We start from the raw sequence: 24,666 nt of genomic DNA, 5'->3' as shown, positions 1-24,666 counted from the left end.
TTACAAAAAGAAAATTAGAAATAAAAAAAATACAGAAAAAATACAAACAGTTAGAAAAAGAAAAACAGCTCAAACTTTTACATAACTTTCTTTCTTTTGCTTATTTCCTTGACCTCCTCACACCTCCCTTTTTTGTATTCTAGTTCAATTATATATTTTAGCAAATCCTTTCCAGCTTTGTTTTTATCCTAATAATTTATCTTAATATACTGTAATTTTACATTCTCGTCTTTCACCAATTAAAAAAATCAATTTTTACCTAATCCTTTATATCATTTCTGCTAAAACCACATTACTTCATTCCAACATCCTTCTAACATTCCTTAATTTTACAATGTTTCTGTAGATGAACTTTAATTTTTTTCCAATCTTCTTCCACCAACTCTTCACCTTGGTCACGGATTCTGCCAGTCATTTCCGCCAGTTCCATATAGTCCATCACTTTCATCTGCCATTCTTCCCGGGTGGGCGGTAGCTGAAATATCCGTGCTCACAGGTGATTCTTGGGAATAAACACTAGGGGACAACAGTTGCCTTCATTTCTTGTTTGTAAAGCTTTGCAAAGGCATCTTGATGGCTGCTGTTGAAACAGAGGCATACAGGCTCAACAGGACAGGACAACGGGTGGTTAATATGGATAAAGTGGTGGAGCAGGACATAAGGATAATAATGGTGGATCTGAAATGCCAGCATTTGGAGGAAAGGACAGCAACATGTGCAGCAATTAGTGGAAAGGGGTAATATTGAGATAGACTTTAGAACAGGCATAGGCAAACTCGGCCCTCCAGATGTTTTGAGACTACAACTCCCATCATCCCTAGCTAACAAGACCAGTGGTCAGGGGGTGGTGGGAATTGTAGTTTCAAAACATCTGGAGGGCCGAGTTTGCCTATGCCTGCTTTAGAAAGAAATTGGGCAGCAACTCAAAGTGAAAAGTGACAACCAAAGAAGAAAAAGGAGACAAGCAGTGTTGTGCTTTAAAGTTCCTGATTTATAGCGTGGGGCTCGTTTTTCTAGCCTGCAAGCCACTGTTTGTTAATTCTTATAAATTCAGCTGAATGTCAAATACCATCTTTAAGCAAACAAAGTGCTAGAGAGGAACTTGACCTTTTTTGGTTGTGATGCAAGAATTCCATGACACTCCTTAGTGAGAAACCAGAAAGGAAATTTGGTCACTTCTGTGGGGGGTGGGCAGGGGTCCAGCTCAAAAGGCATCCAGAAAGCATGCGATGTTGCAGACTCTTTGAAATCTTTTCTCTTTCAGCAACGCTTTCCCTTCTACTGACATGTAAAATGGTAGGCTGAGCAGTATTCATTTACACATTCTTATAACCGCTGCTTCTTCATAGTTTTTTCACGTGAAAGTGCCTCCGTTTCATTACTAGTATGACTTGGTCTTTTTGGAATATTCCCCACCCCCAAGATTATGGAGCATTAGGGTAGGAGATCAGGAGGCAGATAATGAGTTGGGTTTTAGGGATAATGGAATAAGGCTAAAGGAAAGTGGGAAATGGGTCTGGGAGTTGTGGGCTTAGTCATGATCATGATAGGAAGAAATTAACCATAGGAGCATTGCGGGAGTGAAGACAATGAATCGGCGTTCTTGGTGGCAGGTCTCTGCAAGTTTAGAAGCTAGGCAAGAGTTCATTGCAACAACTTTTATTGGTGGCAAATCAATATATTTTGTAGCAGACCACTTTTAAGCCAGCATTCCCGAGAGGCAGAGTGTGTCTGGCTGTTAACCAGAAGCTTGGTGCTTTGAGCCCACCCAAGGATAGCTGTGGGCAGGATTCCTGCATTTCAGGGGGCTGAACTAGGTGGCCCATGGGGTCCCTTCCGACTCTACAAATGCTGTGGTTTCCTTTGGAGAAAAATTCCAAAAGTGTTTAGCCAGAAATACTTTGAATTAATTTAGACAATATTTTCCTAAGTAACAGCACAATCCTAGATATGTCCAAGCCCCAGGCAAACAGTGCCACTGAAAGAGTACTGGGGCACAAGGACACCAGTAACTGTGCATATGCAGCCCCTTACATTCTTGTGCGCACATGGAGATTCACTCTTTGGTGTGTGGGAGGGGGTCACAATTAGGGCATTGCTCTTTTTGCATAGGTTTAACTGTGACAATATGGGACGCGGGTGGCGCTGTGGGTAAACCACAGAGTCTAGGTCTTGCCAGTCAGAAGGTTGGTGGTTCAAATCTCCATGACGTGGTGAGCTCCTATTGCTCGGTCCCAGCTCCGGCCAACCTAGCAGTTCAAAAGCACGTCAAAGTGCAAGTAGATAAATAGGTACCGCTCCAGAGGGAAGGTAAACGGTGTTACCGTGTGCTGCTCTGGTTCGTCAGAAGCGGCTTAGTCATGCTGGCCACATGACCCAGAAGCTGTACACCAGCTCCCTCGGCCAGTAAAGTGAGATGAGTGCCGCAACCCAAGTCGTCAGCGACTGGACCTAACAATCAGGGGGGAAAACCCGTATTTACCTTTAAATGCACACTGATAAAAGTAGTTGCAGCTGATGTCACCTGTCTTTCTTCTGGTTCTCACGCACCTCCCTCTTTCTTTTTATTTTATCTATATCCCAGCATTTTCCTCCAAGGAGCTCCCAAGTGGTGTATATGGTTCTCCCCCTCTTCATTTAATCCCAACCACCCTGTGAAGTAGGTTGAGATGAGAGGCAATAGTTGGCCCAAGGTCACCCAGTGAGCTCTATGGCCTAATGGGGATTTGAACCTTGGTCTTCCAGGTCCTGGTTCAGCACTCTAACCACTACACCACACTGCCTCTGAAAATAGAGAAGACTATTTAAAGACAACAGCAAGGATTTGAACTCACAGACTCTGGGTATGAAGGAAGGTCTGATGAACAGGATGCCTCATTTACCTCCTGTTTCAGAGGCTAGGGTTGGTTGGGTGAAAGGACCGGGGGATGAACAGAGGGAAGCAGCCCCTGCCACTTCATTTTCCAAGTTGTCTTGAGGGCATTTAAAGTTACAAGCTGACAACTATTTGCCAGGAAGTCAGATTAGGAACTTTTGAATAAGTATTAAGGCAAGGAACTGATAAACACAGGTTCACTTTTGTGCTGCATGATTGACTTTTCTTTGACGAGCCCAGATTTAACACTAACCAAAACTAAATATATAAATCACTTGCTTCAGGAAGGCTCACACTGCCTCAACAGTGGCAGAACTTGCCTGCTTACAAACTACATAACCTAGGTCAAGACAGCAACAGGATTGCTACTTTTGGCAGGTAGAATTTCAACAGATGCAGTTGTGGAATTTCTGCCTCCAATGCTGCTGTTAAATGCACAAGGCTGCCTTCTTGTAAACAAGTTGGCAACCACACAGCCCATGAGTCGATACAAATTACCAGAAGCACTGTAGCTATTTCAATAGTAAATCGTATCAATTTGTCTTTCTGGGAGTTTTACAAGCTTAGTGGGTATTTCTCAAAGAGAAAATCAGTAACAGCTGACAAGCTTCCCAGAAAGTTGTCCACCACTACTGATTTTCTCTGCAGTAATATCTTGTTGCAAGGGAACAATGGAGCGTGCATTCTCAGCTCACCTTTGGGGACTGTGAGGCCAGCTCTTCCCATGTACTCTTTTGCACCTTAGAAAATGCTCCAGAGTGCCCTGCAACATGCAGCCGTTTTATGGCAGGGCCTTGGTAGCAGCCAAGCCAGTATGGAAAATGCTCATTATAGAGGCACAGCCATATTTCAAATGGATCACATCAAAGAGTAAAGAGATACAGTGGTACCTCTGGTTACGTACTTAATTGTTCCAGAGGTCCGTTCTTAACCTGAAACTGTTCTTAACCTGAAATACCACTTTAGCTAATGGGGCCTCCCGCTGCTGTCGTGCCGCCACCATGCGATTTCTGTTCTCATCCTGAAGCAAAGTTCTTAACCCGAGGTACTATTTCTGGGTTAGCGGAGTCTGTAACCTGAAGCATATGTAACCTGAAGTGTATGTAACCCGAGGTACCACTGTATACCATATGGCCAAAGCAGGTCTTGGTTTTTTACGGGAATAGTCCATTGATGAAAGCTGTATGAATTAGCTGATCAGTACAGTTGCCTGCTATCATGGGAACAGCCAGGCTGCTCCTGCGCCTTTAACAGCAGGCTGAACATGCAAAATTTATCACATCACAGGAAGACACATTATCCCATTCTAATGTCTGCAATCAAGTTGCTGTTAAAGGCACAGCTACACACTGAAATATCAGCAGTTGAAACTCCCCACTTTCTCTACCCATGGTTTGCTACAGAGTCCCTTTGCTAAAAATGAGACAGGTGCCAGTTTGACCCAGGAGGACCTCTGGTTGCCAACCCCTGCTAGGTATAAGACCGGAACAAACTGCAGCATACAGAGCACATATTGTGGCCCGTTACATTCTCTCAAGAGCTCCCAGTGTTTGCAACAGTAAGCAAGAGGCCTCTGAAATCTGCAATGGTCCCAGTTTGGCTTGCTGACCCGACCCACAAGTGTCAGCAAATACTGTTGAGCCTTTTGGAACCCATCTCAGAGGCCCAGTTCATTCGCTCACTTAACTTGGCTGGCCAATGTCTTCATATGGCAGATCAGCAGGTGCATCCTCTGCCCTGCACCAGTCTTTATCCTCTGCCCTGCACCAGGCAATATCTTTTCTTCTTTTTTTAATAAATATTTATTAAAGTTTTTGAATACAAATACACAAATAATAAACAATCTTACTTCCAACGCAATGCAGTTTCATCAATTCTTTGGACTCCCTCACGTCTCCCGCTCCCATTTTCATCGTAAAAGGTTTTTCCAAGCAAATTATCAACTTGTTTACGGTCTTATATCCACTCATTTAAATATAATCTAGCAATTCTCCAAAAAAATTATGTTTTCTTTAATCTCACTTATCATCGAATTCAAATCTAGTTTAGTGGTGGCCAATTTTTTATAATCTAGCATCCTTCTTAACATTCAACTGCACCAGGCAATATCATGGACACAGCACAATAGGCATGACCACCAACTGCAGACTTCAGGTCCCACAAAGGTGTTGGCAACTGGACAGGTTTATTAATGTGGGTTTCATGCAGCTTAATACAGCTCCCTGGCTTCCTCCTAGTTCAAGGTGAGAGAGGGAGTGATTTGGAGACTGTATTGTGTCTAAGGAGACTGCACACTGCTAATTAACTGTCCCTGAACATAGTGTACATGACACCCAGTTAGTGCAGCTCTTGTCCTTTAAAAAGCAATGGGTGACTGGTTATCCACTAGGGGGCAGGAAGGATTTGCTGCAGAGAGGAGAGAGGCTCACACCTTCCTATATCATGTGAAAGTAGTAAACTGAGGATTAAACCAGTGTCATTTGTACCATTATTATTGTTGAGAAGTGCAGTTTTAAATAAGGGGTCATTCTGTATCTTCCATCCATTCAAGCAAGAGGTATTATGAGAGTTCAAGCATACATGTCGGGGGGGGACGACACTCAATGAAGGTGCAAAACAGGTGCGGGGCTTGGCCATGGGAGAAGGGTGTGGGCAAGGGCCAAATTAGAGAGGCTTGCAGGGCGGTACTTGGCCCCTTGCCCTGCATTTCCTGTCTTAAATGAAGGTACAACCTGCCACAGGATCTGAGTTTGCAATCTTCAAACCACCCAGCATTTATTTCTGTTCCAACAGAAGCATGCATGTTTTAGATTAGTCACCAGGCAGAGCTCATACATCAACTGAAACTATTCTAAATGGTGAATGGTTGGAAACAATACAAGCTTCTGTAGCATGTGAAAATCAAAGACGGCTTGTAGTCTGTTTTGCAACTTGGGAGACAAAGAGAACTTTCCCACTAACTAGAGCTCTGCCTCCGTTCAGATCTGCAGTCATTGCACAGTAAGACATAGGATATTACACTGAGGGTGGTGTTGTGTACGGTATTTACATTTTTCACGTTTCACACAGATAATTTTGGCCCTCATTAAGTAGACATTGCACCATAGATCTGGGACAAGCATCTTGAGGTATCCTCCTTATTGGGCTGCCCATTCCTCCCACACTTCATCACCAGTTTTTCCTGTTATTTTTAATGAAGAATTGGTACTGTGGTAGCCATTAATTGAGGCTTTGGCTAATACAGTACAGTAGTAGTAGTAGTATTTATACCCCGCCCATCTGGCTAGGTCTCCCCAGTCATATGCTTCTAGGGCATATAAAAACATAATAAAAAGTCAAAACATTAAAAACTTCCCAATACAGGGCTGCCTTTAGATGTCATCTAAAAATTGTGTAGTTCTTTATCTCCTTCATGGGAGGTTCACTTCTCGCACTCAGGGAACTGCTGGAAGTCCCTTGGAGGTGGACCTCAGAGGAGTTGTCGTCCAAAGCATGGAAAGTGGCAAGGGTGCGGAAGACTGTTTTAGAGTATATCCTGGATGTTTTACAATGTGCTTATGCTGCAACATCCTGATTTTTCTGTTGTAGCACGTCTGCACAGCAGAGAATTCCTGTGAATGTGCAGTTCTCTCATTTCACCCCAAGATAGCATTGCAGAATGAACTAAAGTCACCCAAAGTGCTCTGGATCATGAGATTTAAATATCAAACAAGATGTCTGTGATAGCCAGTATATACATTAAGTTATAAACCCAATGGGTTTTACTCAGTGTACTCACTGGAATTAATAGTCCTAACTTAGTAACATTAATTTCACTGGGTCTACTCTTGAGTAAAACTTAGCTACCACTCAATAGGTACAGTCCAACAGAGCCCATTGATTTCAACAGACTTAAGCAGTGTGGCCAGTGGATATTTCTTCCCAATCCCTGTACATATTAAACATTATGCAGTCTTGATTTTCACATGAAAGTTTACTCCCCATATGGGACAGCTGCATATTTGTGCATTGCAGGGGGTTGGACTAGATAATTCTCAGGGTCCCTTCCAGCTGTACAATTCTTCGATTCTATGCACATGGAAATAGAAAAGGAGACAGCTTACATTGATGGAACTGAGAAGCTGTTTAATAGAAGCCAGTGATTCAGGTAATACTACAGTGTGCTTTTGAAGTCTAGAGTTTAAAAATAATGATTTGATTCATCTACTTAAGAAAGCGGGGGGGGGGGGGGGACACAGAAACAGAACTTAACATGAGGCAAGAATAAAAATGCAATAATTAAACATTTGGTGCTTTTTATGAACTTTAATACCCTAACAGTGCAATTCCATAACTATTTACTTAGAAGAAAGTCCCATTAAGTTCACTGGGGCTTACTTCCAGGTAAGTGAGCATAGGATTGCAGCCTAAATGAAGAAGCACATGATTTAAATGTTCTTTTAAACAAACAAACAAAACCAGAACATTTCAAAACAGGCCATTTAATTTTTTAAAAAAATGTATGATTGTTTGCTATGCTTTGGTGTTCCACTTGCTTTTGTTTTAGTTCTTGCCAATAAGCGTTATTATGCATTCATGTTCTTTTCAAATGTTTGGCATTATAGTGAGATCTCATATCTTTCCTCAGATTAAATTTGGCGCCACATACGCCACATGTATAGAGGTGAACATCCATGTGCTGTTCGAGTTGTTCGTTATTTGGGAAAATCTGAAAGCAGACCTGGCATATTGTCTCTCCAGCTGACAGGTGGGATATCATGTGCCGGACATGATCGTGCTTCCGGAAGTTTCCTTGGTCACAAATGGAGCAGACATACCTGGCCATGCCCTTGTGCATGTCGTTGTGAAGGCGCAACTGGCGCTCTCTTAGGAACTGCTTGCCGCATGTCTGACAAGCAAACTGTTTTTCCTTGGTGTGCACCGTGTAGTGTTCCCGTAAGTGGCAACGCTGATAAAAGCCCTTCCCGCAAAGATTGCAGAAATGCTTGCGTCGATGGTCTCTTTCATTCTCTTCCATCATGGCATTCTTGAACAGATCTTGATCCAGGCAGCTGGACATGTGCTCAACCACCAAATTCTCCGTCTCAAAACGCAAGCCGCAGTTAGGGCACCGGAAGGGGCAAGCTGAATCCCTGTAGAGCTGTTTCTTCGGAAGACTGTTCATCTGGAAATGGCCGTCACCGAACTCGTCCAGCATCTCCACATACATCATCTCCTGAATTTCAGATTGTTCCTCGGGGCTTTCTTCCAAGTCAATTTTCTCCTCCATGTTCCTTAAGCCATTGGTGGTCAAATCTTGGGGCTCCCCGCAGGACTGCGCATGATCCTGCAACTGGCGCCCTTTCACCAATATCTGGCCACATTTCCCACACGCACATATGTTTTCTATGTGCTTGGACAAGTAATGAGAAGAGAGGTCTTCCTCAGTGATTGTCTGCCCGCACAGTTCACAGGACGCATTTTCTGGGCCCTCCTCGACGGCACTGACTTTACTGTTAAGGACCCTGGCGCTTCTAAAATATTTCCTGGCCTCCTCATCAATAGGCATGTGGGGTTTTAAGAAAGCTTTCCTAACACGCCTGTTTTCACTGACCTCTTCCTCAATGTAGTACCTGTAAACCGGGTCATCATCATCCAGGTCGTCGTTGTCAGTGGAATCGTTGCCGTCGGTCACCTTAATAATGTTAAACTCTTTCAGGTCGTCGATGGGGTTGTCCTCTGGCTCCATCTTGACAATGATCCTTTTCCTCTCCATGGCTCGACTCCGCTGTTTGCCCAGTGCCTCCAACGAAACGCTCGTGCCTTTCCCGCTAGTTACATTCGACACTGGGGAGGATGACCCATCCGTCGCTTGGCTTGCCTCTGTTTTGAATTCGTCCAGCTGGGGAGATGGGGTTTTAAGGGCGGAGTCTCTCTCTCCGCCGTCTTTCTTATCGGCCCCGTAATACCTGGCGTTCTGATAGGAGTGCCTGTTTGTGCAGGACATGATGTGCTCGTCCAGCAGCCGCTCACAGCTGAAACTGAAGCCGCAGCCGTCGCAGGTGAAGCTCCTCCCAAAGCGGCGCGATATGGACACTCGGTCTTTGGCGCCAGAGGCCTTGCGCACAACACTCCCTTTGCAGCTCTCCAACGGCTGCTCGGATAAGCTGCTCAGCCGCAGAGCTTCGTCACTGACCTCCCTGCCCTGGGATGTGCTCACCGTCGAACTTGGAGGTTCAGCACCGCACCTGCTCGCTTCACTCCCGCTTCGGGCCAGCGTCTCTTCGTACATCCGCACGCCAAAGACCATTTTGCTATTTTGGGTGCTGGAAGCAGAAGAGGAGCACCGCAAACCCGAGGAGTTTGTGTCCTGTATGTCTTCCAGACATTCCGGCACGTTGTACAGCTGCAGCGAGTTCATGGCCACCTTGAACTGCTCAAAGTTGTTGGGGGCTGTTGCGATTTTCCCCAGATACATGAACTGCAAAATGAGATCAAAGCACTCGGCCGTGATCTTCATGTTGCTGAGGTTTAGTTGCGCCGTGCTGTGCTGCTGGCTCATGAAAAACATCCTGAAATAAGAGCTGCAGGCGGCAAGGACAGCTTTGTGCGCCTGGAAGTAGATGTCGTCAATCGCAATGCAGCAGTCGCAGAGAAAACCCCACTCTCTTTGGTTGTTGAGCTGCTGGAGGACATAGCTGCTGTGGCTGGTCCTTGCCATCTTGTGCCAGAATCACGGCCCTGTGCAAACAAGAGGAAAAGGGAGGAGGAGAGAAAAAACATATATACAGCTATCAGCTAAGTTTTGACAACTGAAAGAAGAGCCCCACTACCTCATGATCCGAACCAAGGGATGGCCAACATCATGGTACCCTTCTAATGCTTCTGTTGGACTCCATCTCCCATCAGCCCCAGCCAGCATGGCAAATGGCCTGGGATGATGGGAGTTGTAGTCCAGCAAAATATTTGAGGGCACCATGCTGGTTATCTTTGCCCTAACTGATTACCATACTAGCCACGGATGAATGCATTTTGATATGCTTCTGGAGCCAAATAAGAGGCACAGAAGACCTCAGGGAATCTGTGTTGTAAGTGTATGTGTGCTGGGGTTACTCACTGGCTTCCCTGCCTCTACCCAGGGTAATAAAAGTCTGAAGGAATGGTGCTGGAACCAAGCAGGCCTGCATCTGTGCCCACATGTATGCCAACTTGGGTTCCACGACAGAAAGGTGGGATATAAAAGAAGATTAAATAAATAAAAAATACTCGCAGGGGCTGGAGAGGGTAGGCTGTGATCCTAGAATTCCTAGGTGGGAGAAAAAGCTTCATTGAAATCAACGTGACTTAAGAGTCTGGTGACACATCGCACATGCCGTGTGGAAAGTATCCATGCCTAGTGGAGCTCGGCTTGTTGAGATTTCCCCCTGAAGGCTGGCGGCGCAGGATTTCAAGCTGCCGCACAGAGAAGCAGAAGCGTGTGCTCAGGTCTCACAAGGCCTCACAGGGAAGCAGATGCTTCTTTGGCACAGCTCAGCAACTAACCTTTCCAATGAGTTGGGAGGGGTATGTTCCAGGGAAAATTAGCCCCTGAAAGATAATGAGAGATAAAGAGAAGAAGAAAAAGTGGCCAGCAGCTCCTGCTTTCTTGCATGTTTGCCTCCCCCCCCCCCCGCAAGTTTTCTCTAGCTGGCTCCTGCAAGTCTTCAGTAGTCTTACAAGGCAAGATTTGTGGTCTACGTGTATGGGTAATGCACAGGTCCCCAGCTTTTTTGGACCTGGGGGATGATTTTGAAACCTTAGAAAACATCATGGACACTGCGGCAAAACAGCTGAGTGATTTAAATCAGCCTTTTTTTCTTATTAATGTCAGTCGTCTAAGTGAAATCCATCCATCCTCCCAGCCACCGCCGATATGTAATTAAAATCAAATCAAATCAGGAGGGGCAGAGCACGAAGCAGAAGGTCCAGGGGCAATGCGGTGTCTAAAAGCACAATGCTGCAGGACCCTAGGAATAACAACTTGCCAGGCTCGTATTTACAAGGAATTGTGTTCAGAATTACAGAAAAAGGGTATTATGTGCTATAGCAGGAACTGGAGTAAAGCAGGCAAGGTATTATGCTGTGCTAATTATGCAAGTCAAAAAGGCCCGGTTTCTAGTATTTGTGTGGCCGGTCCAATCCCAAGGCCTCATCCTGGTCACCAGTCACAGGAGCTGATGGGCTGCCATTAATATACACCCTCTAGACTAGAGAAACAGGGGGCACTTCCTGAGCAGTAAAGTTGTGGTGAAACGCTTGCCCCAATGCAGCCCAGGGCAGGTGTGCTCACCTACTGAAAAAGCACATTGCAGAGATTTGTAGCCATCCTGTTTTTCTTGCTAAGCGGGCTTGCATTTTGGTTTTAATGACCTCATATCATTGCCGCTCCCCTGTCATGTGACAAAAAAGTACTGAGTTTTCAGCTGTGAGGGCTTTAAAAGGATGGGGGGGGGGCACTCAATTCTCCATGGTGGAATCTCCAAACTGCGCTGTATGATATTTAGGACGATGGTTAATTCAGCTCTGCACACTGCAGAAAGGCCTCATGTGCTGCATTTGCAGTGCACACAATATGTTTCAGCTTCTGTTAACAGCAGACACTTGGAAACGTGATTTGGCTTTGCTGCGAAATGCTATGGGGTCATTCAACCACTCCCATACTTGGGGGGTGGGGTCAATAACATTATAGTACTGTAGAGGCAGAGAATGATGCAAAATGAGCTAATACCTGTCCATACAAATCACCCAGAGCGTGAAAGGGGGGGGAGTGTGTAAAGGGGGGGGGAATTGCCCCTTCCCATAGCAACTTACTGCACATTCATTTGTCCATTATGGAACTGAACCAGAAGCAACAGATGCTACTGTCTAAATAAGACCCTAGTTTAGGGTGCATCTAGCAATCATGGGTGACCATTACCCCAAAGGCACATTCCTCTACTACAGTGATGGCCAAACTTGGCCCTCCAGCTGTTTTGGGACTACAATTCCCATTATCCCTGACCACTGGTCCTGTTAGCTAGGGATGATGGGAGCTGTAGTCCCAAAACAGCTGGAGGGCCAAGTTTGGCCATCACCGCTCTACTATCTTCCGAGACATATGGATGTCAACAACCACCAACATATTTTGTCCTTGTTTGGGACTGTGGTGAAAATGAATCCATGCCTCATTTAGGATTTTCCCATTCTCTGTGCCTGTTTGACCATGCAGGAACTATTTAAAAACCTATTGCTCATCTTAGGGCATATTAGAAAGAGTTTGCTGAAACCATCATGGGCTGCAAACAGCAAAGAACTGCTTTCTAAGGGCTCATGGAAAAATACCGATTTCTTTAAGGAAATCCCTAAGCATAGCAAGGCAATCCCAAGTGTCCTAGCAGCTTGCTTCTCCCTCTTCATGTACACAGGACCATGCTCTGCTTTCCCCCTGTCATGTGCGTCCTCCTCACCTTCCCCTTGCAGAGCTAACCATGGTAAGCAAAACACGCAGGTTTGTAGCCATGAATAGAACTTGGTTAGAATTAAGATGAATGCACATGTCATGTTCACTCTGATCATGCAAAGAAGAGCAAATTTGCTTGAGGGGGCAGGGAAAGAGAATATGATCATGGTGGGGTGTTCCTAATTGTGTTTAGGAGAAGGAGCAATTTTACTTCTGCGTTGTGGTCCTTAGCCCTTTTTGCTAAAGAAAACCATTTGCCAGTTTTCACATTCCCCCAACCCAAGCTCTGCCAAACAAACATGCAAGGAGTTTGTTACTGAGAAGCTGGAGCTCCACCGTACCACAATGCGATCTCTCCATAGTCTCCAAAAATAGGCAGGCTTGCTGCCAAAAGTGGGACAGAGCTACGGCAAATATGCTGGATTCCTAATAATGAGAGAGACGTCGCTGTTGCAAAACAGGACTGCTAAGAAGGGCCTTTTATGAGGCCTTGCAAATGGATCCACAGAGGTTACAAGTCTGCATATAAATATCATTATTATTATTGTTATTATTTGCCACGCAGAAATAGGTGATTTACAAAAGGAATGCCTATAGAGTCAAAAGCATAGCAATCATCACTATACCAGCACTAGCAAGAAGAATTAAAAGAAAGGAGCAGGAATTATAGAATCACAGAATTGTAGAGTTGGAAGGGGCCCAGAGAATCATCTAGTCCAGAGGTCCTCCAGATGTTTCTGGACTACAACATCCATCAGCCCCAAACAGCACAGCCAGTGATTGGGGGTGATGGGAGGTGTAGTCCAAGAACATCTGGAGGGCCACAGGTTGTGCACCTGATAGTCCAACGACCTGCAGGGCAAGAATCTCAACTAAAGCATCCATGACAGATGCCCATCCAACCTCTGCTTTAAAAGCTCCAAGGAGGGAGTCCATATGGATGCTTCTAGATAGGGGCTCTATGTGACACGCAGGTCGTTCATCTGCTTGGCATGCAGAAGGTTCCAGGTTCAGTCCCCAGCATCTCCAGGTAGGATTGGGAGAGCTACGCCATCAGAAACCCTGGACAGCTGCTGCTGCCAGACCGTGTAGACAAAAGTGAGCCCAACAGACCTGTGGCCTGACTTTGTATAAAACAGCAGTTTCAACAGAAGCAAATGCATACTCAGCATTCATCCAGTTTGCAAAAGCTTTCCTCTTGGGTGGCAGGGAGATGGTTCTCTAGCCTCAGGAAACCAGGTGCCAGTTCACATACGTCAACAGCAGCCCAACATATGGAGCAAATTGCCACCATCCTTTAGAGCAATGAATGCAACACGATGGCAATCTTTTTACGCATCCTTGCTTCTAGGGGGTGGTAGCAAACAGTGTTTCCTTTTTTGCAAATATCCGTATTCCAATTTTCCTCCAAAGAGTTCAGAGTGGCTTTTCATGGCGGTTGCCTCATTTCATTTTCCCAAGAAGGCAGGCAGGAAACAGAGGGAGGCAGAAGGACAGGAAGACAGATGAGCAGGGAAACCGCTCAGTGGAGCTTCATGGCTGAGTGGGGATATGACCAGGGTTTCCTGCAGCCAAAACAAGCTCTCTTCCAAACTGCATACTTATCTCTCCCCTGCCTTCTTTTATCTCTAGCCTGAGTTAACTGCAGGTCAAAGACTTATGACTTCAGGTATGCCTTTTTAGTGAGATACCAATGGCTTCCAATACATTGGAAAATCCTAAGCTGCAATTGTTCATAAGGCATATTCTTCTATGAGATGTGCAAGAGAAACATTGCCATCACTTTTACAGTTTATTTACACACACACACACACACACACACACACACACACACACACACTTACTTGCAGGATAGTGTATCACAACAACCCTGTAAGGAAGGTTAGGCTAAAGAAGACTGAATAGGAACTTGCAGCAGAGCCTTCAGTAAGGCTGTCCCTGAACAGCATTCCTATTGAGATAAAACAGGTTCCCACTATCTGTATTTTCCAAAAACAACCGAAGACATTTTTGTTGTTGTTGTTTCAACAAGCTTTCCCAGATGAATGAAAAAAGTATCTGCCTTAGATGTTCATTTTGTACCTTTTCCAGTTGTTTTCGTACTGTTTTGAAAACGGATTCTAACTGTTCCTATGGTGGTGTCTGTCAACCTCCTCTAGACATATTTTAAAAGGGTATTCCTATATCAATGAATGAAGAATAATTATTAAGATACAATAATGGCCCAAGGACAACCAGGAAGCTTCGTAGCTCAATGGGAAGATGAACCCAGGTCTCTGTGAGGTGCAACCAATGAGGCACTTTAGCTGTACGTTGCTCATCCATTCCCACACAAAATCTCCCATTTATGTCTAGGGATCTATAGAATCACAGAACTGTAGAGTTGGAAGGGACCCTGAGGGTCATCTAGTCCAATCGCCTGCAATGCAGGCATTTCAACTGAAGCATCCCCAATATCTGCTTAAAAACCTCCAATGAAGGAGAGTCATAGAATCATAGAATCATAGAGTTGGAAGAGACCACAAGGGCCATCGAGTCCAACCCCCTGCCAAGCAGGAAACACCATCAGAGCACTCCTGACATATGGTTGTCAAGCCTCTGCTTAAAGACCTCCAAAGAAGGAGCCTCCACCACACTCCTTGGCAGCAAATTCCACTGTTGAACAGCTCTTACTGTCAGGAAGTTCTTCCTAATGTTTAGGTGGAATCTTCTTTCTTGTAGTTTGGATCCATTGCTCCGTGAGTCCACAACCTCCTGAGTAGTGCGTAGCATTTATACAGTGTGCAAAGCACTCAATAGGTGTTTCTGTCTTGTAATCTTTAAGAGGGGTTAAAAGGTGGGTGAGTGTAACGGACTGAGGCTAACAGGCAAAAAGCTACATATAACGAGTTTGTGGCTGGGGCCAGAGTCTAATCACAGATGTCCTGATTTGCAGCTCAGGCTTTTAGGGCCAAAGGAGACACGGAAGATCCCTGGTCAGATTTCCAGAAAGTTCAAAAGCAGCTGCCAGGGAGGCACTGATCTCAATCAGGGCAGTGGCAAGAGGGAGTCTGTGCGCGTTTAACTCTTCCCTTCCACACTGCTTTCCTCGTCTAAAGCATGGGTAGGCAAACTACGGCCCCGGTTCCGGATCCGGCCCAATCACCTTCTAAATCCAGCCCGCGGACGGTCTGGGAATCGGCGTGTTTTTACATGAGTAGAATGTGTGCTTTTATTTAAAATGCATCTCTGGGTTATTTGTGGGGCATAGGAATTCGTTCATTCCCCCCCCCCCCCAAAAAAATATAGTCCGGCCCCCGACAAGGTCTGAGGGACAGCGGCCCCCTGCTGAAAATGTTTGCTGACCCCTGGTCTAAAGCATTCCTCCAAAGGTGTGAAGAAAAAGAAAAACGCAGGTTCCTGTATCTGCAAGCTGGATGTCTGGGGGCAAGGCATTTTGATCAGGAATGCAAGGCGGGGAGGAAAGGACTGCTGCCCCATGCCAACCCAACTCTTCCTCCCCTCCCACCCCACAGTTGCTTTTACATCCTTACAGACAAACAAGACCCACGGGAAGATCAAAACGCCTGCGTCGTGCCCTGCCAATGACCACAATGCTACAGGCAGCTCAGCATCCCTCCTAAACGCAGGATGCATCAATCTACATCCACACATCTCAAACCTCCAAGATGGGAGCTTCTCCGGAGTGTGTCAGAAGAAGAGAAAATGAGGAGCTCTGGGTGGGTGGCTCAGGACAACATGCCTGTTGCCACAGGTGCTGGCAGGGCTTGAGGAATCACGAAGGGATGCAAGGAACTGCCTTATACCAAGCCAGACCATCAGTTTGGCAGCAGTTCTCAACCTGTGGGTCCCCAGATGTTGTTGGACTACAACTCCCATCATCCCTGTGCTCTGGCCTTGCTAGCTAGGGGTGATGGGAGTTGTAATTCAACAACATCTGGGGACCCACAGGTTGCGACAGGCTGGTCTAGAGCATTGTGTATACACTGACCAGCATCAGCTCTTCAAGCAGGAGTCTCTTCCCGGTCCTGAATTTGGGATCTACGTCATGCAAAGTTGACGGATGCTCTGCCGCTGCGCCCTTCCCCGATCTGAGCCACCAAACCTGCCCAATTCCTGCAGCTTCGCTTCGTCCGACTCGCTTCCTAAACTTTGTTATCACCATCCTTTCCGCATCCTTCCGACATCCTCCTAACAACCGTGAGCCAGGCGTAGCTGCGGCGGCGCTCCTTCCCCAACTGCGATGAGCGCGAGGCTTCTGTTATAGAGCATTGAAAAAATAAATAAACTTGAAATAAACTGCAAAGGGGGCGGAGAGAGGGGCCTTAACGCATGAAACACAGCAGAGGCGAGCGATGTCTCCAAGCCAAGGAAGACTCCCGGCGTCTCCTCCTGTTTTGCCTTCTGCAGGAGCGGTTGCCTAAGCAGCGAGAGCTCCGGTTCACATGCCGCTCATGACATCACCGGCTATATTGGTTTGCAACAAACAGTCCGATGGAGCAGCAATGGGCGAAAGCATGATTGCACGCACACACAAAATGCGGTGAGAAAGCATGCAGGGGGGGGAACAGATTCCGCCTCTGAGAAACTTAGCAGGGAGATGCAAAGCGGTCTTCGCGCAAGTTATCTATCAGCAGGCACACGCTGGCTTCCTGCTTCTGCAACTTGTCCTCCATTCTCATCCGCCCACCTCTCCGCCCACTAATGCAAGAAGAGCATTTCTTTGAAATGAAGAAGAAGAAATTCCGCCACGGTTTTTGCACAATTCCCTAAGCGTCATGGCTCCGGCTGGCTGAATGCACTAAGGCAGCACTGAGAGAGGTTTCCCAGGCTTGCGTTGCCCGAGAGGGACAAAAACAAAACAAAACAAATATTAGTTGGTTGGAGGCCAACTAACAGAATGTTTCTGAGCAAATTAAGCCAAGAGTAATTCTGCGAAGAGAGATACCGATTCTCTGTAACTGGGGAGGAGGCCTGGGTAACGGGGGCTCGGTTCTTTCAAGAGGTATGCCATTCCCAAACTTCTGAGCTGCAGGATTAAGGAGGGGAAAAACATTTCATTCTTGCAGCCCAAAAAAAGTGGTTTGCTTTTCGGCAGGGGCGGCGTGGCGGGGAACCTGCTGAGGCTCCCCCCTCAACTGCAGACTCCTGGAGCCCCTTGGTTTCTTCCCCGTAGCTCAGGGACAGAGGTTCAATCCCTGGCGTCTCCTGATAAGGCTGGAGAAAGATCTTGCTTGAAATCCTGGAGAGCCATTTGCAACCCACTGTAGATGATACTGATCTTCCCAAGTTACTAGTCCAGCGTGTTTCATGCCCACCTCGCTGAAGGCATTTTAAAACATTGAGAACTGGCTACCAAAGTGCCTTCTGTGCAAATCACATCTATACCCCGCTTTTCCTCCAAGGAGCTCAAGATGGCCTGCTTGGTTCTTTTCCATCCCCATCCCCCGCCACTACAACAACCCTGCGAGGTAGGTTAGGCTGAGAAACAGTGCCTGCACCAAAGTCGCCCCATGAGCTTCATGTCTGAGTGTGGATTTGAACCCCGGTCTCCCAGGTCCTAGCCTGCCTGCCTGCCATTCTAATCACTACACCACCCCGGCTTGTCTTTGTCCCCGTGTTGCTAAGTGCAGCCTGAAACCTACGCAGCACCCAGGAGAGCTGATCCAATTATCAGAGCAAGCTGGTGCATGTCTGCACTGCCTGCAATCCTATTAGGCATGGGAGCAAGAACCACTGCACTCAGGGGTAGTGAGCAGACATGCAAGAATTGCACTGCAAGACCAATCTCTCCTCCTGGGCTGCACCTGAGATGGAGCGCAGTGGAATCTGACCAAATGCAGGTTTTTGTGGCTTAAGAATCAAGGCAGCTTTTCTCTCCCCCAACCCCATGGCTGTGTTCCAACATCAAGCCTGACCAAGAGCCCTGGACAACTCAAAAGCTGGCTCTTTATTCTGCGCTATCTCAGCTGGTCTTACTAAAGGTCTGACCCAACTGTCTGAACCAAAGGTCTGAACCAACTGGTTTGGTGGTACACTTTTAGCATGCAAAAGTGTCCTGGGTCAATCCCAGGCATCTCCAGACAGAGCAGGGCAGCACTCCTGCTTCAAACCCCAGACAGTGGCTGCCACTAAGTGTAGACAATACTAAGCTAGATGGACCAATGGTCTGGCTCTGTAGGAGGAAGCTTCCTATGATCCTAAGATTTCTCACAATGTCGGATTCTGCTCCTGCATTGTTGAGAATAAGACCATGAAAAAGCTTCCTTGTCTGGTCACCTGCAGAAACTCCTGCTCACCACAGGCGACCAAGCCAGTGCAATACTATTCCGAACAAGGGGTCTGTGAGAAAGACATGGATGGGCACAGGAAGTCACCTTATGGCACATTTGACTATCCATCCAAATAGCCGAGTACTGTTTTTAACCGGTGATGTTAGGGAAGAATTGATCCCTTGTTAGAAACTCAAATATATAATCTAGGTGCTCCTTAAACCAGGGTTACAGTCACCAAACGGAATGCCTAGTTGCCATTTTTGGGGCAGACAGCTCGAAAATCATAATTTTCAATATGACTTTTTGGTTCCTGAAACTCTTTCTGATTGTGCAGATAAAATTTAGCAGATAGACTTCCACAGGATGGGTATTAGTGTGTGCAAATCGGGATCCAAGGATCCCCAGGGATGCAACCCCAGATGTTGGAGACGTCAGGCGCCATCCTGGCACCTGGGCATCTTCAGTTGGTCGCAAGTGGCCAATAGCCAGGTGCAAAACGTGCCTGACAAATTTTGAGTACTGGATTGAACCGGAGACTTTCTGCATACATAGCATGTGTTCCACCACTAAAGTATGAGGCTTTAGTATAAGAGCACACCTGGAAGGAGGGGTGCCCCTTTTTCAGAGGTTGGCGACACTTGAGAACAGGTTTTATACATAATAATAACAATAATTTATTATTTATACCCCGTCCATCTGGCTGGGTTTCCCCAGCCACTCTGGGTGGCTTTCAACAGAATATTAAAATACAATAGTCTATTAAACATTAAAAGCTTCCCTAAATAGGGCTGCCTTCAGGTGTCTTCTAAAAGTCTGGTAGTTATTTTTCTCTTTGACATCTGGTGGGAAGGCATTTCACAGGGCGGGTGCCACCACCAAGAAGGCCCTCTGCCTGGTTCCCTGTAACTTGGCTTCTCGCAGCGAGGGAACCGCCAGAAGGCCCTCGGCACTGGACCTCAGTGTCCGGGCAGAACGATGGGGGTGGAGACGATTCTGAACTTCCCACCTTGCACCGCTGCCATAAGAACATTTAAAAACCAAACCTAAGTTATCTTTGACAACTGATAAGCCTCAGCACCCCCTAGGCTTGACAGTTTCACTGGAGAGTGAAGCAAATTTGGAAGAAATGGAGCGTGGGGTAGAGCAGAAACATACCTATAAATTTACAACCACAAATCTCAGCGCAGTTTGGAGCAAAGTTTGAAGCAAGCAGTTCAAGGAGTACTCACAGCAGAGTATCCTAAAGGGCCATGGTTTTTAAGGTAGGCCATATTCAGAGCCTGGATAGCTTGGTTGGTTAGAGCATGGTGCTGATAATGCCAAGGTTGCAGCCTCAATCCCCACATGGAACAGCTGCATATTCCTGCATTGCAGGGGGTTGGCCTAGATGATCTTCAGGATCCCTTCCAACTCTATAATTCAATGATTCCAAGAGCAGGGAAAAAACTGTGACTTGTGAACCACAGGCATCGCACATTCGCCAAAGCAGGAAAGAGTCTAGATTTGGGGGGTCCTGCAGTCCTCAATGTTTTGGTGGCCTTCGGCAACATCTGACACCTTGCCCCAGCCCTTGCACTGCCTTCCCCAAACCAGGTAAGCCAGGATCTGGGCATTGGGAAGGAGGTGCCCATCTTCCCATAACCTAGTTCGCATTTTCCCAGCTTGGGGAAGAAGGTAGGAGGGCTCTAGGGTCCTGCCAGAGCCCCATGCCTCCTTCTTTGGGAAGACAGCACGAGGGCTGGGGGAAGGTGTCAAATTTTAGCTTCGTCACCCACCACCCGGTCTGGGGTTCGTGTCCAAGTACTTCTGCGGCCCACTTGGTATGAAAAGTTAGACAGCCCATTCTAGCGCCGGACGACATGCCCGTGGGACCTCGGCTTTAAGAGAGCAGTTGGATCTCCCGGATGACCCACGGCACCGCCTCGATCTCCCCCGCCGCTCCCGATCCCCGGACTCAAGTTTGGCCGGCCGGCCGCGCAGCAGAAGGAGCTGCGCCGCCAGGGGCGCCCTGCCGCCTCGCCTCTCGCCCTCCCCTCTCCCCGAAGCCGCATGGCTCCAGCGGGGCAGGTCGGGGAAGCAGCTCCAGAGGCCTCGGCCGGGAAAGCCCGATGCAGCCAAGGCCGGAGAGAGAGACGATGCCGGAACCAGCCTCTCCAACCCCGGGCGCACGCAGGGGCGCACGCTTCTCCGCCTGCCCGATCGGGCGCTGCCCTCCCGCGATCGCGCTGCGCTGGGCTTCCCCCAGGCCGGAGGAGGCCTCGGCCCGGCTGCAGCGCGCCGCTCTCCAGCGCTGCGCCCCCCAGGGCGGCTCTCTCCTCCCGCGGCCTGCGCAAGCTCTACCCGGGGAAGCGAGCGTCTTGGCGCCGCGGTTGCGCCCCACTTACCCGAGGCCGATGCAGGAGTGCGGGGAGGGGTGGGATCCGGGAGGACGAGGCAGGGGCTCGAGGGGTGGCCAGCTGCTCTCCCGGCGCCGCCGCCGCCTCCTCCGGCTGCGGCAACAAAGGACTTCCGCCCCCGGCCGCGCCTGCTGCTGCTGCTGCTGCTTCCCTTGCTGCCGCCCCTGCTCTGGTGCCGCAGAAGCAGCTCCGGCTCCGCGGCGACCGCACGGAGCCGCCGGACCCCTCCCCCCGGCTGGCGGCCAGCGAGCGGCGCCGGGCCCTGCTGGCGGCGGCGGGGGCGGCCAGGGCGCAGCGGTCGCCCCCCCCCTCCCGCCGCATCTTCCTTCTCCGCGTTATCCTGCACGGCCCCATTCATTCCCCGTCTTTGGTGGGTTGGGGGTCCTCCGCCGGAATGCCCCAGACCAGAGTGTCAATGTCAGGCTGGGCAAGGGGTGGGGGACAGGCCTTCAAAGGCACCGCGCCCCCCAGCCAGGGTGGATCTGCTATTAGAATGGTAGAGCTGGAAGGGACCCCAAAGGTCATTTAATCCAACCCCCTGCGGTGCAGGAATGATGCACCTTAAACTTCAGGGCCCCTAATCCTGGAGGGGCCCAGAAGCCATTTTTGGTCCACATTGCTTTAAAAAAAAAAAAGGGAGGTGCTCTAGTAGACTCAATTTCATCATTCTATGATGCATCTCCTTAATTTTTATCCCCTCCCCATAACCCGAAAACAATAAGGCATAGGAATTCTTCGAGATGACTGGCAGAATCCGAGACCTGGGAGAGGAGACGGTGGAAGAAGACTGGAAGAAATTTAAGGACTATTTGCAAAAATATTGTAAACTGTATGAATGTTAAGGAGGATGCTTGATCATAAACAATTTGGCACCACCGAATTAGATGAAGTGAATTATGAAGATAAGTTAAACTCATGGAAAAATCAACTTTTTAGATAATGATTAGGCTAAGCTAAATGTTTTAAAGAGTGAAATGAATATATCTAAAATTTAAGATATAACATTGGAAAACTAGATTCTAAGGTGGGGACAAGGTGATAAATTGCTGGACTAATGTTTTTTTTATAATTTTGGAACGTAGGAGCGGGAGATGTGAGGAAGTCCAAAGAGGATAAGAAAATATGTTATATTTTTGTATGCTTTGTTTTTTGTGTTGTAATTAAAAAAACCTTAATAAATATTATTTAAAAAAAGGAATTCTTAATTTGCATCACTGACCTTGACGGGTGAGATAATCTAGTACAGCAATTTTAATCAAAATCTGAGACGTAGCAGTTAATTATTTTTTTGAAAGTGGTGATCTGTTGTGGAGCAACCCCTTTAAAGAAGATAACAGTGGTTACCCATACCTTGTTAGTGCTTGCAAAAGGGTCCCCATAACTGTTCAAGCTTCAGGCCCCCCGCCCCCAAATGTAGGTTTGCCACTGCCCCTAGCTGGGGTTGAATTGACTGGCGAGCTTTTTGTGGGTGGGGTGTCGCTAACAAGAATTACCAACTTACTTTGGCCCATTTTGGCTTGTTTGGATTTTAGAGGCAGTGCCGCTCACTCCAGCCACTTCTCCCTACGACCAACGACTGCTTAGAGCCTGACAAGTAATCTCTCGGTTGCCTTTGCCTGGCTTTTGTGCCTCAGACAGGATGTCTAGTGTAATGAGATGCTTCTGGACTACAACTCCTATCATCCTTGATTCCTGGCCATCCTGACCGGGGAGGATGGGAGTTAGGTGGATGGTATAACAGTATACCATATCACACATACACCCGGTGCTCTTTGGATGAAGAGTGGTATATAAATTTAATTTGAAAATGCATAAATAATATTATTATGGGGATTGTAAGAGATTGTGGAAGTGACAGATGGCAAACTCTTAGTAAAGGTAAAGGGACCCCTGACCATTAGGTCCAGTCGTGGCCGACTCTGGGTTGCGGCGCTCATCTCGCTTTACTGGCCAAGGGAGCCGGCGTACAGCTTCCGGGTCATGTGGCCAGCATGACTAAGCCGCTTCTGGCGAACCAGAGCAGCGCACGGAAACGCCGTTTACCTTCCCGCTGGAGTGGTACCTATTTATCTACTTGCACTTTGACGTGCTTTCAAACTGCTAGGTTGGCAGGAGCAAGGACCGAGCAACGGGAGCTCACCCCGTCGCGGGGATTGAGACCTCTGACCTTCTGATTGGCAAGTCCTAGGCTCTGTGGTTTAACCCACAGCACCACCCGCTCCCTAAAACTCTTGATGCTGACTTATTCTCTGTGCCTTAGGAATGTAGGAAGCTGCCTTATCCCAAGTCAGACCAGTGGACCAAGTTTTGCCCGCACTGACTGGTAGCGTCGCTCCAGGGTTGCGGGCGAGGGAACATTCCCAGCCCTCCCTAGAGATGCCAGGGTTTTGTACCCGGGACCCCTGAGTGTGTGCCTGCTCCCTTGGGTTCCACAACGGAAGAAAGGTGGGGAGGTATGTGGAAATGTACTAATAAAAAAAAAAAAGTTAAAATATGCAAGGAGAGCAAAACGATGCCTGCAGACCTTCCAGGAAGAGCAATGCTGCTTTCAGATGGATATTTTTGTGCATGACGTATTCAAATAGCGAAGTCATGCTCCAAATGTGCAGCCCTTTGGAGCCAAAATAGCACCACCCCAAAATAGCACCACCCGCAAGGGGAGGTGTCAGCAGATGTGTGTGGTGGGGGAACCCAAGGTTTCCAGAAGTACATGAAATATTTTTGTGGGGGGAACCGAGACCACCAAAACCTGAGCGCTCACCTTGGAATGCTGGCTGACGGTTGTGGAAGGGGACATGTTGTGGAGGGGAAATGGAACTGGCTGTCTGAAACCCTGACCAGCAGCACTCCGCGTGATAACATTTTAATCTTTATTCTTGCAGTTCCCTTTTGCACATCCAACTTCTGAGCTTCCTCTTGTTATACTCCAGGGGTCAGCAACCTTTTTAAGCCATGGGCCAGTCCACCGTCCCTCAGACCATGTGGTGGGCCAGACTATATTTTGGGGAAAAAATATGAACGAATTCCTATGCCCCACAAATAACCCCGAGATGCATTTTAAATAAAAGGACACATTCTACTCATGTAAAAACACACCTATTCCCGGACCATCCGCAGGCCGGATTAAGAAGGCGATTGGGCCGGATTCAGCCCTCGGGCTTTAGATTGCCTACCCATTATAGTCTATCTTTTTTTAAAAAAATTAAATTTTTATTAAGAAATTTTCTTTTACAAATTTGTTCAAACACAACCATATTTTCCAATTTACAAAAAAAAAATTTTTTGACTTCCACCAGCTCCCCCCCACAATCCTCATATTTTAATATTTATTCCGCATTTCCTTTATAATATATTGCCAGTTTATAATATCTTAACATCTCTTTTTCTCTTTACAATACCCTCTCTCATCACAAAGCCTCTTTAAATCCAACTAGCGTTGTCTGTTCATCACAAATATTTTCCAGATATATCGTAAACTTTCTCCAGTCCTGAGTGAACTTGTGATCTTTTTGGTATCTAATTTTTCCAGTCATTTTATCTAATTCCACAAAATCCATAAGTTTCAGCCTCCACTCTTCCAGTGTCGGTAATTCCTCTTGTTTCCATTTTTGGGCCATTAGGATTCTAGCCGCAGTCACTGCATATTGGAAAAGTTTATAATCA

At 47.2% G+C, this 24,666-nt stretch overlaps 2 protein-coding genes across 4 annotated transcripts in view; both read right to left on the bottom strand.

Moving 5' to 3' along the window:
* The window catches only part of PPP1R36 (protein phosphatase 1 regulatory subunit 36), a gene marked incomplete at its 5' end in the record, with an annotated part of 68,019 nt that extends 46,695 nt beyond the window's left edge, over positions 1-21,324 (bottom strand). Inside the window, one exon of the mRNA XM_081880246.1 lies at positions 20,992-21,324. Coding sequence (XP_081736372.1) covers positions 20,992-21,324 — 333 coding nt within the window. The remainder of the gene's footprint in view (positions 1-20,991) is intronic.
* Positions 6,984-17,093, bottom strand: ZBTB1 (zinc finger and BTB domain containing 1). Of its 3 annotated transcripts, none has more exons than XM_081860950.1 (2): positions 16,438-17,093; positions 6,984-9,595 (listed from the first exon to the last, which is right to left on the bottom strand). In XM_081860950.1, the coding sequence occupies exon 2, from the start codon at positions 9,573-9,575 to the stop codon at positions 7,449-7,451; it is 2,127 nt and encodes a 708-aa protein (XP_081717076.1). In that variant the 5' UTR covers positions 9,576-9,595; positions 16,438-17,093; the 3' UTR covers positions 6,984-7,448. The 3 variants fall into 3 exon arrangements, with proteins under 3 accessions (XP_081717076.1, XP_081717078.1, XP_081717077.1); XM_081860952.1 differs by lacking the exon at positions 16,438-17,093 and adding an exon at positions 16,324-16,344; XM_081860951.1 differs by lacking the exon at positions 16,438-17,093 and adding an exon at positions 10,397-11,536.
* Positions 21,325-24,666: the final 3,342 nt, after the last annotated feature.

The sequence above is a fragment of the Podarcis erhardii genome, assembly GCF_964252035.2.
Source record: "Podarcis erhardii genome assembly, chromosome: 1".
NCBI classification, from domain to species: Eukaryota; Metazoa; Chordata; class Lepidosauria; order Squamata; family Lacertidae; genus Podarcis; species Podarcis erhardii.
The sequence above is the reverse complement of the archived record's forward strand: the minus strand, read 5'-3'. Positions and strand labels throughout refer to the sequence as shown.